Source organism: Schistocerca cancellata, chromosome 11, assembly GCF_023864275.1.
Source record: "Schistocerca cancellata isolate TAMUIC-IGC-003103 chromosome 11, iqSchCanc2.1, whole genome shotgun sequence".
Taxonomy (NCBI): Eukaryota; Metazoa; Arthropoda; class Insecta; order Orthoptera; family Acrididae; genus Schistocerca; species Schistocerca cancellata.
Window position 1 is genome coordinate 116,612,880 of NC_064636.1, and position 15,432 is coordinate 116,628,311.

At 40.9% G+C, this 15,432-nt stretch overlaps 1 protein-coding gene across 1 annotated transcript in view; it reads right to left on the minus strand.

Moving 5' to 3' along the window:
* The window catches only part of LOC126108297 (uncharacterized), an 85,929-nt gene that overhangs the window by 59,840 nt on the left and 10,657 nt on the right, over nucleotides 1-15,432 (minus strand). Inside the window, exon 3 of the mRNA XM_049913519.1 lies at nucleotides 156-331. Within this exon, the coding sequence (XP_049769476.1) occupies nucleotides 156-331 (176 nt within the window). The remainder of the gene's footprint in view (nucleotides 1-155; nucleotides 332-15,432) is intronic.

Here is a 15,432-nt window from a genome sequence, read left to right on the forward strand (position 1 = left end):
CTATCCACAGTAGGTGGGCGGTCATAATGTTCTGGCTGATCAGTGTATTCTCAGTAGTCTGCGTAACAGTGAAGAACACGTTTCAGTGACAGTGAAACAAACATTCACAAATTATAATGAGTTCCACAAAGGTTTGAATGTATTTTAGTTTATACCTGTGTATATACTTTCCAGGCCAGTTCTTGGCTTCTTCCACCTTGCCATGCGCTATCAGCTCGCTGACGGATTGCATGTCGAGTACCCAACCGCGCAGTTTCGTGTGCAGCATGTCTCTCACACGTCCCACGCCCTTAATCGATCTGTCGAGTCGGTGATCATTTGTACGGTTAACCTGAGGCAGAGAGCAAATTGTTCAAATCCTTTGCATAACATTCACAAGCAGCAGCCGGTCTTAACTTACACTTACAGACTGCTGTTACATAATATTTAAATTATTGTCAGCGAATGATTATACATTCAGTTTTATATGGCACTTTCGAGAACAGAAGCTTTTGAAATGTGGTGCTGCAGACGATTAGATGGGTAGATCACATAACTAATGAGGAGGTATTGAATAGGACTGGGGAGAAGAGGAGTTTGTGGCACAACTTCACTAGAAGAAGGGATGGGTTGGTAGGAGATGTTATGAGGCGACAAGAGATCACTAATTTAGTATTGGAGGGCAAGGTGGAGGGTAAAAATCGTAGAGGGAGACCATGAGATGAATACACTAAGCAGATTCAGTTGGACGTAGGCTGCAGTAGGTACTGGGAGATGAAAACGCTTGTACAGGATAGAGTAGCATGGAGAGCTGCATCAAACCAGTCTCAGGACTGAAGACCACAACAACAACAATGGCACTTTAAACAGTAATGCAAAGTAAATTCCAACGATCTCTTACAAAACACACACAAATCGCAGCCTATACCGTCAGGCAAGGTAGCTGCAGATATTTTTAGATAGTTACACTACAAATGTTTGAACCCAAGAGTGCACGGCACTATGTCTACATAAAGTGTTATACGGCTGCCAACTGTGTCACTCTCCACCTAACGCGATAGGGAGACTTGGAAGATTTTATTCGAACTTTTGAACGATTTTCGGAAATATGAAGGTGAGATCGTTGACTTTTGTGCCAAAATCTTACTGGGTACTAGTCTTGTGAGGAGCATCGAAACTTGTTACGACGGTTTGGATACGTAAGGAAAGGCAAAAACCGTACCACGTGAGAAAAGTTATCTGAAGTAGTTGTGCACGTAATGGATGTAAGTTTGGCATGTTTGTTGCTTTTGCCTGTCGTGTTGTTACTCGCTTCTACTCAAAATTTTCGTTTGCTGTTCGCCATTTGCATGTTAACGCCCACTGCTGAACATGTTTCTAATCTTGCACATTTGAAGGACTCTAGCTGGCATCATGGATCTGACGAGTTACAGATAGGGAAAATTAGAGTCTGCCCCACTTTTTGTGGCTGAGGTTGACATAAAAGTAAAATCAGAGGAGATATCTTGAAACATCTGGATCGTTTATAAAGAAAATTCTACGGAATGATGTTTTTTTTAATATTCATTAGGGACATCCATTACGTTCTCCTGGATGGTGAGTGTTCTACAGAGAAGCGTGTCAGGACTGCTCTTGTTCCCTGCATGCATGAACGGTCTGAGGGGCGGGGTGGGCATCGGTCTGTGGCTGTTTGCTGTCAGTGCTTTAGTATACAGGAGAGTGATGATGATGATGTTTGGTTTGTGGGGCGCTCAACTGCGTGGTTATCAGCGCCCGTACAATTACCCAATCTTTGCTCAGTCCAATTTCGCCACTTTCCTGGATGATGATGAAATGATGAGGACAACACAAACACCCAGTCATCTCGAGGCAGGTGAAAATCCCTGACCCCGCCGGGAATCGAACCCGGGACCCCGTGCTCGGGAAGCGAGAACGCTACCGCGAGACCACGAGCGGCGGACATACAGGAGAGTGTTGTCGGTGGGTGACTCTTGGTGGGTACAGGACGACCAAGACTCGTGAGGCGTGATCAGTGGCTGTCGGCTCTAAATGTAGAAAATGTAAGCCAAAGCAGGTGAGCAGGATAAACAGTCCTGCAATGTTCGAGTACAGCATTACCGGTGGGCTGCCTGACACAGACACGTTGATTGGACATCTGAGCACAACGTTGCAGAGTGATATGAAATGGAAGTAACACATGGCCTCAGTTGCAGAAAAGCCGAGTAGTCGATTTCGCTCTACTGGTAGACACCTACTAAAGTGCAGGTAAGTGGTAAGGCTCCCCACCAGATCGGATTAAAGAGAGCCATCGAAGCAATTCAGAGGTGTGCTCTTATATTAGTTACCTGTAGAGCTGACTAACACGCGAACATTACAGATATGCTACGTGAACTCAAATGGAAATCCCTGGAGTGAAAATCATATAAAAGCTGTTATGTCTCGTATCCCCTCATCCCCTTCTCCTTTCCTGCAAACACATGAGCACCCTTACACCGTCCACTGACTCGATTCCCCCCCATCCCCTGCGTCTTCTATTCTCTCAACCCCCAGCCTGTTGCCGCGCGTCCACCTCCACACCCTCCACCTCCTTTCTCAATGCAACTTTGAGCATCTACCACTCCCAGATGATGAGCTTCGCCCAGATCTCTACCTCTCGTACCAACCATACGTTCACTCAGGGCTTCCTCTCCCCTCCTCTTCCTTCCCCTGAACGCTTTTTCTCCCTCTTACACCCCCCACCCTATCTTGTGCCCCCCTTCTATGTCTCTGCGCTCCCTCGTGACTTGCCTTCCCTCTCCACCCACATCACCCATCTCCTGAACCTTGGTGCGCTCCCAACCCTACCTCCCCTTTTTTCATTTTATTCCACTCCCTCCAGCCCCTGTCCCCTGCTGCACCTCTTCACTCTCTTTCCCTCCTCTCAGGTCTCCTCTACCTCGGCAGATCCCTCCTGGCAGTTTGTATTCCTAGTTGCGCTCCATCGCTTACGGTGGTTTTTTAAGTGTCTCTCGTCCTGGAGTGTTTTTATACTGTTTCCAACTTTTAACTTGTGCGTGTGACTCCAGTGCATTTTATGTGCTCCACGTATCGTCAGCTGTGTTTTTTTACCTTTTTCTCGACAATTTGAACTCACGGGTTTAGGTCAGTAGCTGTAGGCATAGTCTTGCATCACTGTACTGAACGCATTTCACGAGAATTATCTTAAGCAGTTCCAGGGATAACCAAATGGCGAGCATACCGCATTATATACAATCTCAAGAAGTAGTCAATTTACTGAACGTACAGGTAGAAGTAAGTGACTATTAGGCTGTCACATCATCATCGCTGCTGAAAGACATGAAACGTAGAAAGCCATTTATGCCTAACAACAGTGCTTAGAAAATGATTTAAAAAACGCCTGCGGTCGGCAACAAAAATTCAGCACTGGACAGAAGACTAGGAGAGGTCTATGCCGTGTTCGCAGCGAGCGACTCATTACAAATTCGAACAAGAAGGAATCCTTTCTGAGAAACAGAGTCGGAACCAAGTCAAACCACGCGCAAAGCCATCTTTGCGGATGCGTTACATGAATGTTAAATAAGATCGTATGTACAGAATTGTCAAAAACTGCTGAAAAGTTCTGGACGTTACGTAAAATTAATCAACGAAAAAAATTGTCCAGTTGATCATTACGTCCAAACGGAATATCTGAGATGAAGAATCATTATTTATTCTATTTCTCAAGTCTAAATCCCTTTTTCTCTCACATACTAGTCGTACATCGTTAGAAAGGTTTTTTTCTGCGCATTCTCTCACTGCATTCCGCTTTTGCGCTAAAACTTACTATTTGTGGATAATTTGAACATAAAAGGGGCTTTTGACTGCAACAGGCAGAAGGCTGCTATGGATGCCCAAATTGATACGCATATTTTACGATCTAGCTTATGAGTAACGAATAAGAGAGTCTTTCTTTCTTATTTCCTTATTACAAATACTATTTTACTTGTTTGAAAGTACTTATTATCTCGGTTATTTATATACAGCATTGTCACAGTTTGTAACCATGAGCACTGCGGTAGTCCATTATCTCTGAACTCGTACAAGTTGGGACTTCTCAAAATGAAAAGAAAATCATTTTTGTCATTGTCGCCTTGAATTGTAATTTGCCTATTGCTACTGATGCCTATCGTCGTTACTATGTTTGAAAATGTTTGTCTAGTCAAACTTATAGGTTACGCTGTCATAAAGACAATTCCTTATCTCTGCCCATCGCACAAACCAAGACTAACATTCCCAATGCAAAGCACACGGAAATGTATATACAAAGATTTATCACAAATTCATGACTACTGTATTATTTCACGTCGTTCGTCTAATTTTGAAAGATGTTTTCTTGTCGTTCCCACTGCTACCCTTATAGCAGCAACGAGTACTCTTAATCGAAATACTGTCATTATTGAAAACTATAAGAGTGTGAAAGTTTTGCATGGGTCCCCTGGTTAATTATGCAAGTCTACTTTCAAAAGAAGCTTAAACGAACAAATAGGCGCTCTCTGTCGTGGGGAACAATCTAGAACGACACACATACATATAAATGACAGTTGAACTCAGAAGCAGCCCAATTCGTCCAGCACAGGAAAGTCCACTGGATGTGACGAGGTGTGCGCTAAATTCTGTATGGAATACGTGTAAGGCCTGGACGCCTTTTTGGGAACAAAATGTCGCAGATCTCTGACACAATTAAGTGTAACATGTGACTGGAAAAAGTAGCAGCTGATTCCAGCCTATAAGAAAGGCCGCAGGGCTGACATGAGGTGCTACAGAATTACGTCAGACACGCACGTCTTAAGGTTTCTCGCGGCCATCTGGAATCGTAAGCTGCAGTTAGAAATCAATATGTGCTTGTAAATCAAGACTGTCTGTAAATCACGGTCTTTTACATAACTACTGTTTGTAAAGTCCAATAATTACCTACCTTATCTTCCGCATTAAACTTGTTAAAATTTGAAAAAAATATGTATTAACGGTGGTTACATACAGGGTGTTACCAAAAGGTACAGCCAAACTTTCAAGAAACATTCCTTACACACAAATAAAGAGAAGACGTTATGTGGACATGCGTCCGGAAACGCTTAATTTCCATGTTAGAGCTCATTTTAGTTTCGTCAGTATGTACTGTACTTCCTCGATTCACCGCCAGTTGGCCTAATTGAAGGAAGGTAATGTTGACTTCGGTGCTTGTGTTGACGTACGAATCATTGCTCTATAATACTAGCATCAAGCACATCAGTACGTAGCATCAACAGGTTAGTGTTCACCACGAACGTGGTTTTGCAGTCAGTGCAATGTTTACAAATAGGGAGTTGGCAGATGCCCATTTGATGTATGGATTAGCAGGGGGCAATAGCCGTAGCGCGGTACGTTTGTATCGAGACAGATTTCCAGAACGAAGGTGTCCCGACAGGAAGACGATCGAAGCAATTGATCGGCGTCTTAGGGAGCACGGAACATTCCAGCCTATGACTCGCGCCTGGGGAAGACCTGAACGACGAGGACACCTGCAACGGACGAGGCAATTCTTCGTGCAGTTGACGATAACCCTAATGTCAGTGTCAGAGAAGTTGCTGCTGTACAACAACGCTTCTCAACAACAGATTCGGTGACCGATGGATTGGTAGAGGCGGACCAGTTCCATGGCCTCCACGCTCTCCTGACCTCAACCCTCTTGACTTTCATTTATGGCGGCATTTGAAAGCTCTTGTCTACGCAACCCCTGTACCAAATGTAGATACTCTTCATGCTCGTATTGTGGACGGCTGTGATACAATACGCCATTCTCCAGGGCTGCATCAGCGCATCAGGGATTCCATACGACGGAGGGTGGATGCATGTATCCTCGCTAACGGAGGACATTTTGAACATTTCCTGTAACAAAGTGTTTGAAGTCACGCTGGTACGTTTTGTTGCTATGTGTTTCCGTTCCATGATTAATGTGATTTGAAGAGAAGTAATAAAATGAGCTCTAACATGGAAAGTAAGCGTTTCCAGACACATATCCACATAACATATTTTCTTTCTTTGTGTGTGAGGAATGTTTCCTGAAAGTTTGGCCGTACCTTTTTGAACACCCTGTATAACTGCCCATCTCACAAGGACATCGCTACTTCTCAGAACCATAATAAATATCTTACATTCCTTTCGCAGGATAAAAAATAAAAGTCGTAATATAAAAAAAAAATCATAATTGAGATGGCACTCCTCCATTCGAGAATGACATCAAATATGCCTTTGTCCTCTTCATCAACTCTCCATATTCATGTCATTTTGGATTAATTTCGAAATGGAATGACTTCTGAGATATGCTACTTCCCTCTACTTCTCCTGGTGTGGCATGTTTCCACTTGTGTTACGTTGCTACTCGGAGTGCTTCTCATTCTTAATGGACTACTGAAAGTCCTGAAAAGCTTCTTACACGTCTCTTTCAGCTCATTGGAAAGATAGCGGTTTGCTATCAAAAGTTTTGTCCCATAACAAAGGTTTCTGCCCTTTTTACCTATTTTGTCTTCTGTTTCTTCATTTTGTTGCTTTTTCTGGATTTTTTAATTGCAATGTCCATAGCTTTGTGCTTCCTTAACGATCCTGAACGAAGAAATCTAACTACTTCTCTAATTACGCCACTTGTTTCAAGAGATCTCTCACAGGACACAGCGCGGATGATCCACGTGGTATGTTGTTCACTAACTCCTGGAATTCGTCAAATGTGGAATCCTATGCATCATGACATCAGTGGCAATACAGACCACAAATTCTTCATAATTCTCTCATTATACTTGCCATACGGTGTCCTGCCGGAGGATGTGACTATGTACAAGTAAGCTCATATGTTTTTTTTCATATTTGCAATCTAAATGGTGATCCATCTTCTGACATTAATTTATCCACATTTCTTAAAATGTTAATGAAACTTTTAGTAAAAGTTCTGTTCACATTCTGAGCAGTTGAATTCCACAAAACCTAAATTTTGTAATCATGTCCACTACCATGATAACGTAATAAAATTCAATTTCTGTTCTTACTAATGGCCCAAATATATCCTCTGTTACAAACACTTTTTAATTTTCTCAGTAGAACAGAATATTTTGGCACATTTGCTGACACATTTGGTACCCTAGCTAACTGACAGTCTTTATATCTGTATGTACATCTACGTCTACATAGATACTCTGCAAGCAACCGTACGGTGCAAACAGAGTGAGGGAAAAACTAATGTTTACCTGCTTCCGTATGAGTCCTAATGTCTCATATATCTTCGTGGTCTTTACACGCTCTGTATGTTGGCGGCAATAGAACCGTGAAGCAGTCAGCTTCAAATGCCTATTCTCTAAATTTTATCAATAGCGTTTCTAAAAAAGAACGTCGCCTTCCCACCAGGAATTCCCATTTGAGTCCTCGAAGCGTCTCTGTTATACTTATGTGTTGTTTGAACCTACCAGTAACAAATCTATCAGCCTGATTATGAATTGCTTCGATGTCTTTCTTCAATTTCATCTAGTGCGGATCTCAAACACTCAGACAGTACTCAAAAATAGGTCGCAGCGATGTCCTATATGCGACCACCTTTATAAGTGAATCACTCTTTACTAAAAGTCTCACAATGAACCGAAGTCGACCATTCGCCTTTCCTACCACAGGTCTCACATGCTCGTTCCATTTCGTATCTCTATGGTAAATGCCCGTAGTCCTTAATCCATTATTCGCAGTATATCATGTGAGAAAATGGCAAGTTGAGTTTCGTATGAGCGATGCTTTGTTAAACCATGCTGATTCGTAGACATAACCTTCTCAGTCTCAAGAAAGTTTATTATATTCGAACTAAGATTATGTTCAAGGATTCTGCAGCTAACAGAAGCTAGGGATGTTAGACTATAATTCGCAGGTCCTTATGTACTGATGGACTTGCTCTTTCGTACAGTCGTTTGGGACTTTGTGTTGGGCGAGAGATTCACGATAAATGCAGCCCGGGTAAGTGGCTAATGCTTAGAGTAATCTTAGAAAACCGAACTGGAATTCCACCCAGACTTCGTGAGTTATTTGCTTTCTAGTGTTTCAGTTATTTCTCTGTGCCAGTGATGCACACTACCATATAATCCCTACGGGAATCTGCTAATGATGGTATGTTTGTACGATTCTCCAGTGTGAATGTTTCTTTAAACGTGAAATTTAAAACTTCGGCCTTCGTTTTGCTGTCTCCTGTTGCCACACCAGACTGGTCAACAAGAGACTGAAGGAAGCCTTAGACCAGCTTAGCGATTTTATATAGGACCAGACTTTTCTCGGGTTACCTGCCACATCTCTTGCTAAGGTGTGATGGTGATAGCTCCGCTCATAGCTCTTTTCACATACTTACGAATCTCTACCCACCTTTGTATGTAGTTATTTGTGCGTTCTCATTTGAACCGAGACTGCAATAATATCTGCTTCCTCAGAATCTCCTGAATTCCATTATTAAACCATGGTGGGTCTTTCCATTCTTTACCCACTTACTAGACACATAACTCTCCACATTTCGGTTTACAATCTGCTTAAACTTTGCCCTTACCGACACTAAGTGATGTCAGTTCACTAAGAGGGATGCTAACAACTGCTTATCTGCTCTGTCTAACAGAAACACTCTCTTAGCCTCCTTGACTGATTTATTAATTGTTGTAACCATAGTTGCTGTGAAGACAACTTGATTGATGATCCTCGATTCTTCACTGACACTATCAGAACGCTCATGTCACTTTTTTGTCTTTCGGATATGGAAAATTTTTATTCACTTCTTCCTTGTTTGGACCAGGCATAACTCCTTAGTTAAAACTATTCTGGTCTATAAATGTTGTTATTTTCTTGCCAGATTCTGACTTTATATTTTTGATTACTCAACCCTTCTTACATGCCACAAGCATCTCTTTCAGCAACATATTATGCTCATTCGAATTGTCCTCATTGATGAGTACTATTTCTGTGTACAGAATTAGTCTATTCCTGAGATCTTCACTTAATACAAAACACAGAACACAAATAAATGCTTCCGTTGATACGACAAAACCATATGGCAGTCTGTCAAATTTATAACAATGCTCAAAACAAAGAAAATCTTTGAATTTCCGACAGCACTAAAGTGATTCCGCTTGCCGGTACCTCCTTCTCAAATCTAAGGGAGACATCACTTCTATTGCAGAGATCTTTTGAGGTAGTTGTTCCACATTTTTTGGGCGATAAAACTCATGCAAGATAATTATGTTAATCTGTCTCACATCTGGAACTATCCTTATATTTCCAATTTTCTTGGGTGCTACTAAAATAAGGCTACTATATCAGCTTGTGGACGATTCTATTATACTGTGACGGAGCATCTTCTGAATCTCTTCTAATTACACAGCGTTGTGTACTAATGGCTGTGGGTAAGACCTCAGAAAAAATGGCAGATGATCTCTAACATTAAATTAACGATAGGGTCTTTGTATCATACCTGGATTGCCTGAAAATATTTGGTGATATGTTTTATAGTAAATACAGATAAAAGTTGCTTTAATTCGTGACTGAAAATTTCCATCTTATGAACGTTAGCACTGATAGCACTTATGGCTTCCCAATGTCGGTTCATCACTTACATATATACTGCCATTACAAAAAGGTTTGACATGGGATTAATAAAAACAATGAAAACGTAAGTGATGGTTTTAAAGTTTCAGGTGTTCTATATAGTCTCTCTCTCCACTTGAGTACAACGCAAAGAGTATTCATACAACCATCTGAAACTGTCAGAGGTGTCCTCCTCTGGAATTTTGCTCAAGTCACACATCACTTCACACTCTCATTAGTCTTGGCGAGACATCATAGACCTAACCTGTATTTTATCGTTTTCCGGTAGGTTCATATTGATAACACCAAGTCTCGGCACCTGTGATGATATGACAATATTTTTCATGTCAACCAAAATATATCAGATGTCCACACAGTTTTTGAGAATCAAGGTACATGGGACGAACTTTGTACACGCCTTTCGATTTTTGTAAACGTTCTGGAGAATGTCTTGTATTCTTTATTTAGAGATGCGATTTGTAACACAACAACGCTGAGATACTAAAACTGAGTACCCACTACTTAACACTGCCTGTTCATAGCGACTGGTAGAATGCACGTTTGTTATCTAAGAATTGGTAGTCCACACTGCCATCATAGCTAATGAGTTGACATCACTTATACGCAAGGAGTGCAATTAGTCTTAGAACTTTTTGGACAGATGGTGTAAACATGTAATTGGTGCATTTCTCTTCGCTTTTGGGTGTAATTTCATTCAGTAATTTGGTTATTAACTTCTATCTGATTGTTAACATTACTGAAAACGATCACTGCATCCTTCTCATGCAAGTAATTCTTCCCAATAATCATCTGATGTTGATAATGTAGTGTCATAAACGTTTGCTTCTTGAATAAAACACTCTTATTTGAAACTGCCCCTTTTCTCTTGGTGTTCCTAAGATGAAGTACTCGGCAGCAACTCACCGTCTCACGCTTATCGAAAGCCTTGTCCAAAATAGCTGAAACTGCGCTTGACATGCCTATCACTGCTTTCATGGAAATGTTCTTTATATTCCTAGTCACTACTGACACTCCAATATAACAATGAAACTTCACTTTCTATAGGGTCTTGCCTAACGATACCAATGTTAAAATCCTTTGACGCTTCGTTCAATATTTCTGGTACTAAATGTCCTGTCCTCCCACTAATAATATGACTAGCCCTGTCTGAAGTTGTGTTACTGCCCTGCTCAACTACACGTCACTTATTAACATTACCCATCTTCCATCATTATCTTTGCTACTTGCAGAGCATGGCAGAAGATTTATATCTCAGCTGTCCCTTTTATTCATATAATTCAATAAATTGCATCCTTTCCCTTTGATCTCTTTTTTAGCATCTTGAGTTTTAATACTTCTTCAGAATCATTGTAGCCATCTCTCTCCATGTCCATTTCTTCTCTCTCTTCTTCTTCAAATATCCCCAGTTACATGCTGCTAACAATCTGTTGTGTAACATTTTGGTGGTTTTCAAACTTGCTTCTTGATTGAGTGTGCCGAATTTTCCTCAGATTTATTTCTCATGTAAGGGATTAAACAAAATGAAAGATCAATGGTTATTTGTTTTTAATTATTGCTTATTATTTCTAATTTGTTGTTTCAGGCACCAACTGTTAGCTTACGTCTTTACCATTAATTACACCACATTAGTTCACACTATTCACTACTTTATAAAACTAAACCTTGTTCAACAATTTTCTTATTCATGGTTCACAACTAATTTATGACATCAGCATTCTGTCTACAACTGTTAAGTTCTTAATCTCTCACGGGTACTCTTTATTATTTGCCCTCTTAACCCTTATGTCTAATTGTTTTGTTTTCTGTGGGCATTCCCTCTTCTGTTGTGATGCTACCGATCCTGCGGTGGCGTCCCCTGCTCAGCATTTCAGCTCCCTTCCTTAGCATGTTCTGATTTCTGCTGATTGCACGACATGACCTCATACAATGTACTGATGAGTACAGTATCTCTGTAAATCATTTCCTTTTCTTGCAGGTGTTTTCTGCTATCAGCTTTGTACATAATAATGGGTTGAGTTCAGTTTACATTTATTTACCTATACCATAGATTCCATTATTCACCAATCATTAAAAATTTGAGGTGACATTAAGGTTTCCAAAGGTATGGCCACCTGACAGTATCACTACAAGAAAATTGGGAGGAGGCAGATCTTGTAATAGGCATCCTGTAATGGTCTGACAGATAAGTCTTCGACACTAACAGCTCAGTAGCGTCGTTTCGTTGACTAGCGGCAGCAGAAAGACGTCCAATGATGGATGGCTCATGAGCAGGTCAACTATGTCAGGTGTGATGTGTAGCGCAAGCCATAAACCCGAAGAGAAAGAGAGGAAGAAATACGTGCTGCGTAGGGAACTCGATGTACTGTACACAGTGAGGGACTATGTTGAGAAGGAAAAAGAAAATGGCGAGCTCTCATTCCTGTTACTTACGTTGTAAGTAGACCTGCAACATCTTTGAAAGAAAGCAAAAGCACGGTTGTAACGACAAGGAAGATCAGTACAATACATACTATGGTGAGAGTGGCATAACAAATCTGTGGACATCATGGAAAACATTGCTGAGGAATTGGCATCTTATAACGATATCTACATTAGTAGTGTAGCTTCAGACAGACAACCTTCGTAAAAGCAAGAAATTTTCTTTGCCCACAAGGCTGTTCTGTCACCAGTGGATAAAAACATTAACGGAAGAGGTGGTTCTCATTAGAATCGACAGCAAAAGTACATCGACAACGATAGTTAAGGTATACATGCCGACGTCGCAAGCTGAAGATCAACAGCTAGAGAAAGATTATGAGGATATTAAACGTGTAATTCAACTCGTAAAGGTAGATAAAAATCTAATAGTCATGAGGGACTGGAATACGGTTGTAGGGGAAGGAATAGAACGAATGGTTACCCGAGAATATGAAGCTGGTGTTAGGAATGAGAGGCAGAAAGACTAATTGAGTTCTTCAATATATATGAGCTACAAATTGCGAATAATCCCTTCAAGAATCACAAGATTAGGAGGTATACATGGAAAAGTCTGGAAGATATGGGAAGATTTCAATTAGATTACATTATGGTCAGGTAGGGATTCCGAAATCAGATACTGGATTGTAAGGTATACCGAGCAGTAGTTATAGACTCAGAACACAATTTAGCAGTGACGAAGAGTAAGCTGAAGTTTAAGAGATTAGTCAGGGAGAAGCAATACACAAAAGAAGTTAGATTAAGAAGTACAAAGGAATGAAGAGATGTGCTTCAAATCGTCTAAGGCTACAGATACTGAGACAAGGAATAGCTCAGCAGGTGGTACGGTTGAAGAGAAATGGACATTTCTAAAAAGGGCAGTCACAGAAGTCAGAAAGAAAAACATAGGAGCAAATACCGTAATTTCGGTAAAAACCATGATTAACAGAAGAAATACTTCAGTTGCTCAATGAAAGAAGGAAGTACAAAAATGTTCAAACACATTCAGGAATACAGAAATAAAGGTCGCTTAGGAATCAAATAAACAGGAAGTGGCTGCACGAAAAATCTGAAGTAATCGAATAAGAAATGATTGTTTGAAGAGTGCCTCAGTATGTAGAATGGTCAAAACAATCTTCCGTGACATTAAAAGCAACGGTGGCAACGTAAGAATTCCATTGTTAAATGCTGAGGAGAGAGCGGATAGGTGGAAAGAGTACATTGAAGGCCTCTATGAGGGGGAAGTCTTGTCTCATGTGACTGAAGGAGAAACAGGAGTCGATGAGGAACATTTAAGGGATCCAGTATTAGAATCTGAATTTAAAAGAGCACTGGAGAGCTTAAGACCAAATAAGGCAGAAGAGATGGATAACATTTCATCAGAATCTGTCAAATCACTGGGGGAAGTGGGAACAAAACGATTATTCACATTGGTGTCTAAAATGCACAAGTATGGCGATATACCATCCAAAAAAAATTGATTCAAATGGCTCTCAGCACTATGGAACTTAACTCCTGAGGTCATCAGTCCCCTAGAACTAAGAACTACTTAAACCTAACTAACCTAAGCACATCACACACATCCATGCCCAAAGCAGGATAGGAACCTGCCTCTGTAATGGTCGCGCGGTTCCAGACTGTAGCGCCTAGAACCGCTCGGCCACCCCGGCCGGCGATATACCATCCGAATTTCAGAAAAATATCGCCCACACAATTCCGAATACTGCGAGAGCTGACTAGTGTGAGAAAGGGGTAAGCTACAGGGAGAGATTGGTAAAACACAACATGTTCAAATGGTTCAAATGGTTCTGAGCACTATGGGACTTAACATCTGTGGTCATCAGTCCTGTAGAACTTAGAACTACTTAAACCTAACTAACCTAAGGTCATCAAACACATCCATGCCCGAGGCAGGATTCGAACCTGCGACCGTAGCGGTCACGCGGTTACAGACTGAAGCGCCTATAACTGCACGGCCACACCGGCCGCCAACACAACATGTACAAGAGCCATTAGGGAATAATAAAAGTGGAAGATCAAGAACGAAGTGCTCAGACTAAAACGGATGTAAGACAGGGATGTAGTCTTTCGCCCCTACTGTTGAATCTAGACACTGAAAAAGCAATGATGGAAATAAAAGAAAGTTTCAAAGTGGAAATAAAATTCAAGGTGAGAGGATATCAAAGATAAGATTCGCTGACGACACTGTGACCCTCAGTGGAAGTGAAGAAGTAAGACAAGGTATGCTGAATTTAAAGAGCAGTCTACTGAGTACAGAACATGGATGGACGAGAAATCGAAGAAAAACGAAAGTAATTATAGGGGGCAGGAATGAGAACAACGAGAAACTTAAAATTAAGACTGATGTTCAGGAAGTAAATGAAATTACAGAATTATACTATCTAGGCAGTAATATAATCGATGACAGAAGGAGCAAAGAAGACATCAAAAGCAGACTAACATTGTCATTAACAGAATACCTGGCCAAGAGAATACTAGCTTCAAACATAGGTCTTACTTTGAGTAATAAACTTGTGAGAATGTACGGTTGGAGCACAGCATGTAAGACGGACTATGGAAAAACAGGAACAGAAGAGTGTCGAAGCATTTGAGATGTGGTGCTACAGTACCATGTTGAAAATTAAGTGAACTGATAAGGCAAGGAATGAGGAGGTTCTGAGCAGAGTCGAACAGAATGGTAGCACATCTATTAAGACAGCAGTGAATGACTTCTATGGTATTAGAGGGAGCTGTAGAGGGCAAAAACTCTATAGGAAGACCGAGATCGGAATACATCCAGAAAATAATGGATGACGTAGGTTGCAAGTGTCACTAGGGGTTGAAGAGGTTGCCACAGGAAAGGAATTCATGGCAGGCAGCATCAAACCAAGACTCATTATTTAAAAAAAAAAACTGAGCTGGAATTAATTCCAACGATAGCTCGAGCTATGCAGAAGAAAACCACTCTAAATCAGGTCTGGAGGGTGATGAAAGTGAAGTTGTTCCATTACCATAACTGCAGTACACTGGAACTGAAGAGATGCGCGTGCCATCAACCGTTCCTACCATTGCTGAGTTCCTTCTTCAGGTGATAACTGTTAGTTTATTGATAAATTATTCTGTCAGGCGTAGTGCAACAAGTTATTAACACAAATATATAACAACGAAAACAAAAACTACGAATGCCCGACAATAATGCAAAACTAACTTGCATTTCTGTTCGGAAGTAGGTCTATGGCAAATAATTTTACGATATGTAGGTCATGTCAGTTTCTTGAGTTTATATTTTAAAACTGGCAAATTGAAATAAATTTACACTCGCGGATAGGATCTGCATGCTGTCACGGTTTTTATTTTTTTCGCTAGACTGCG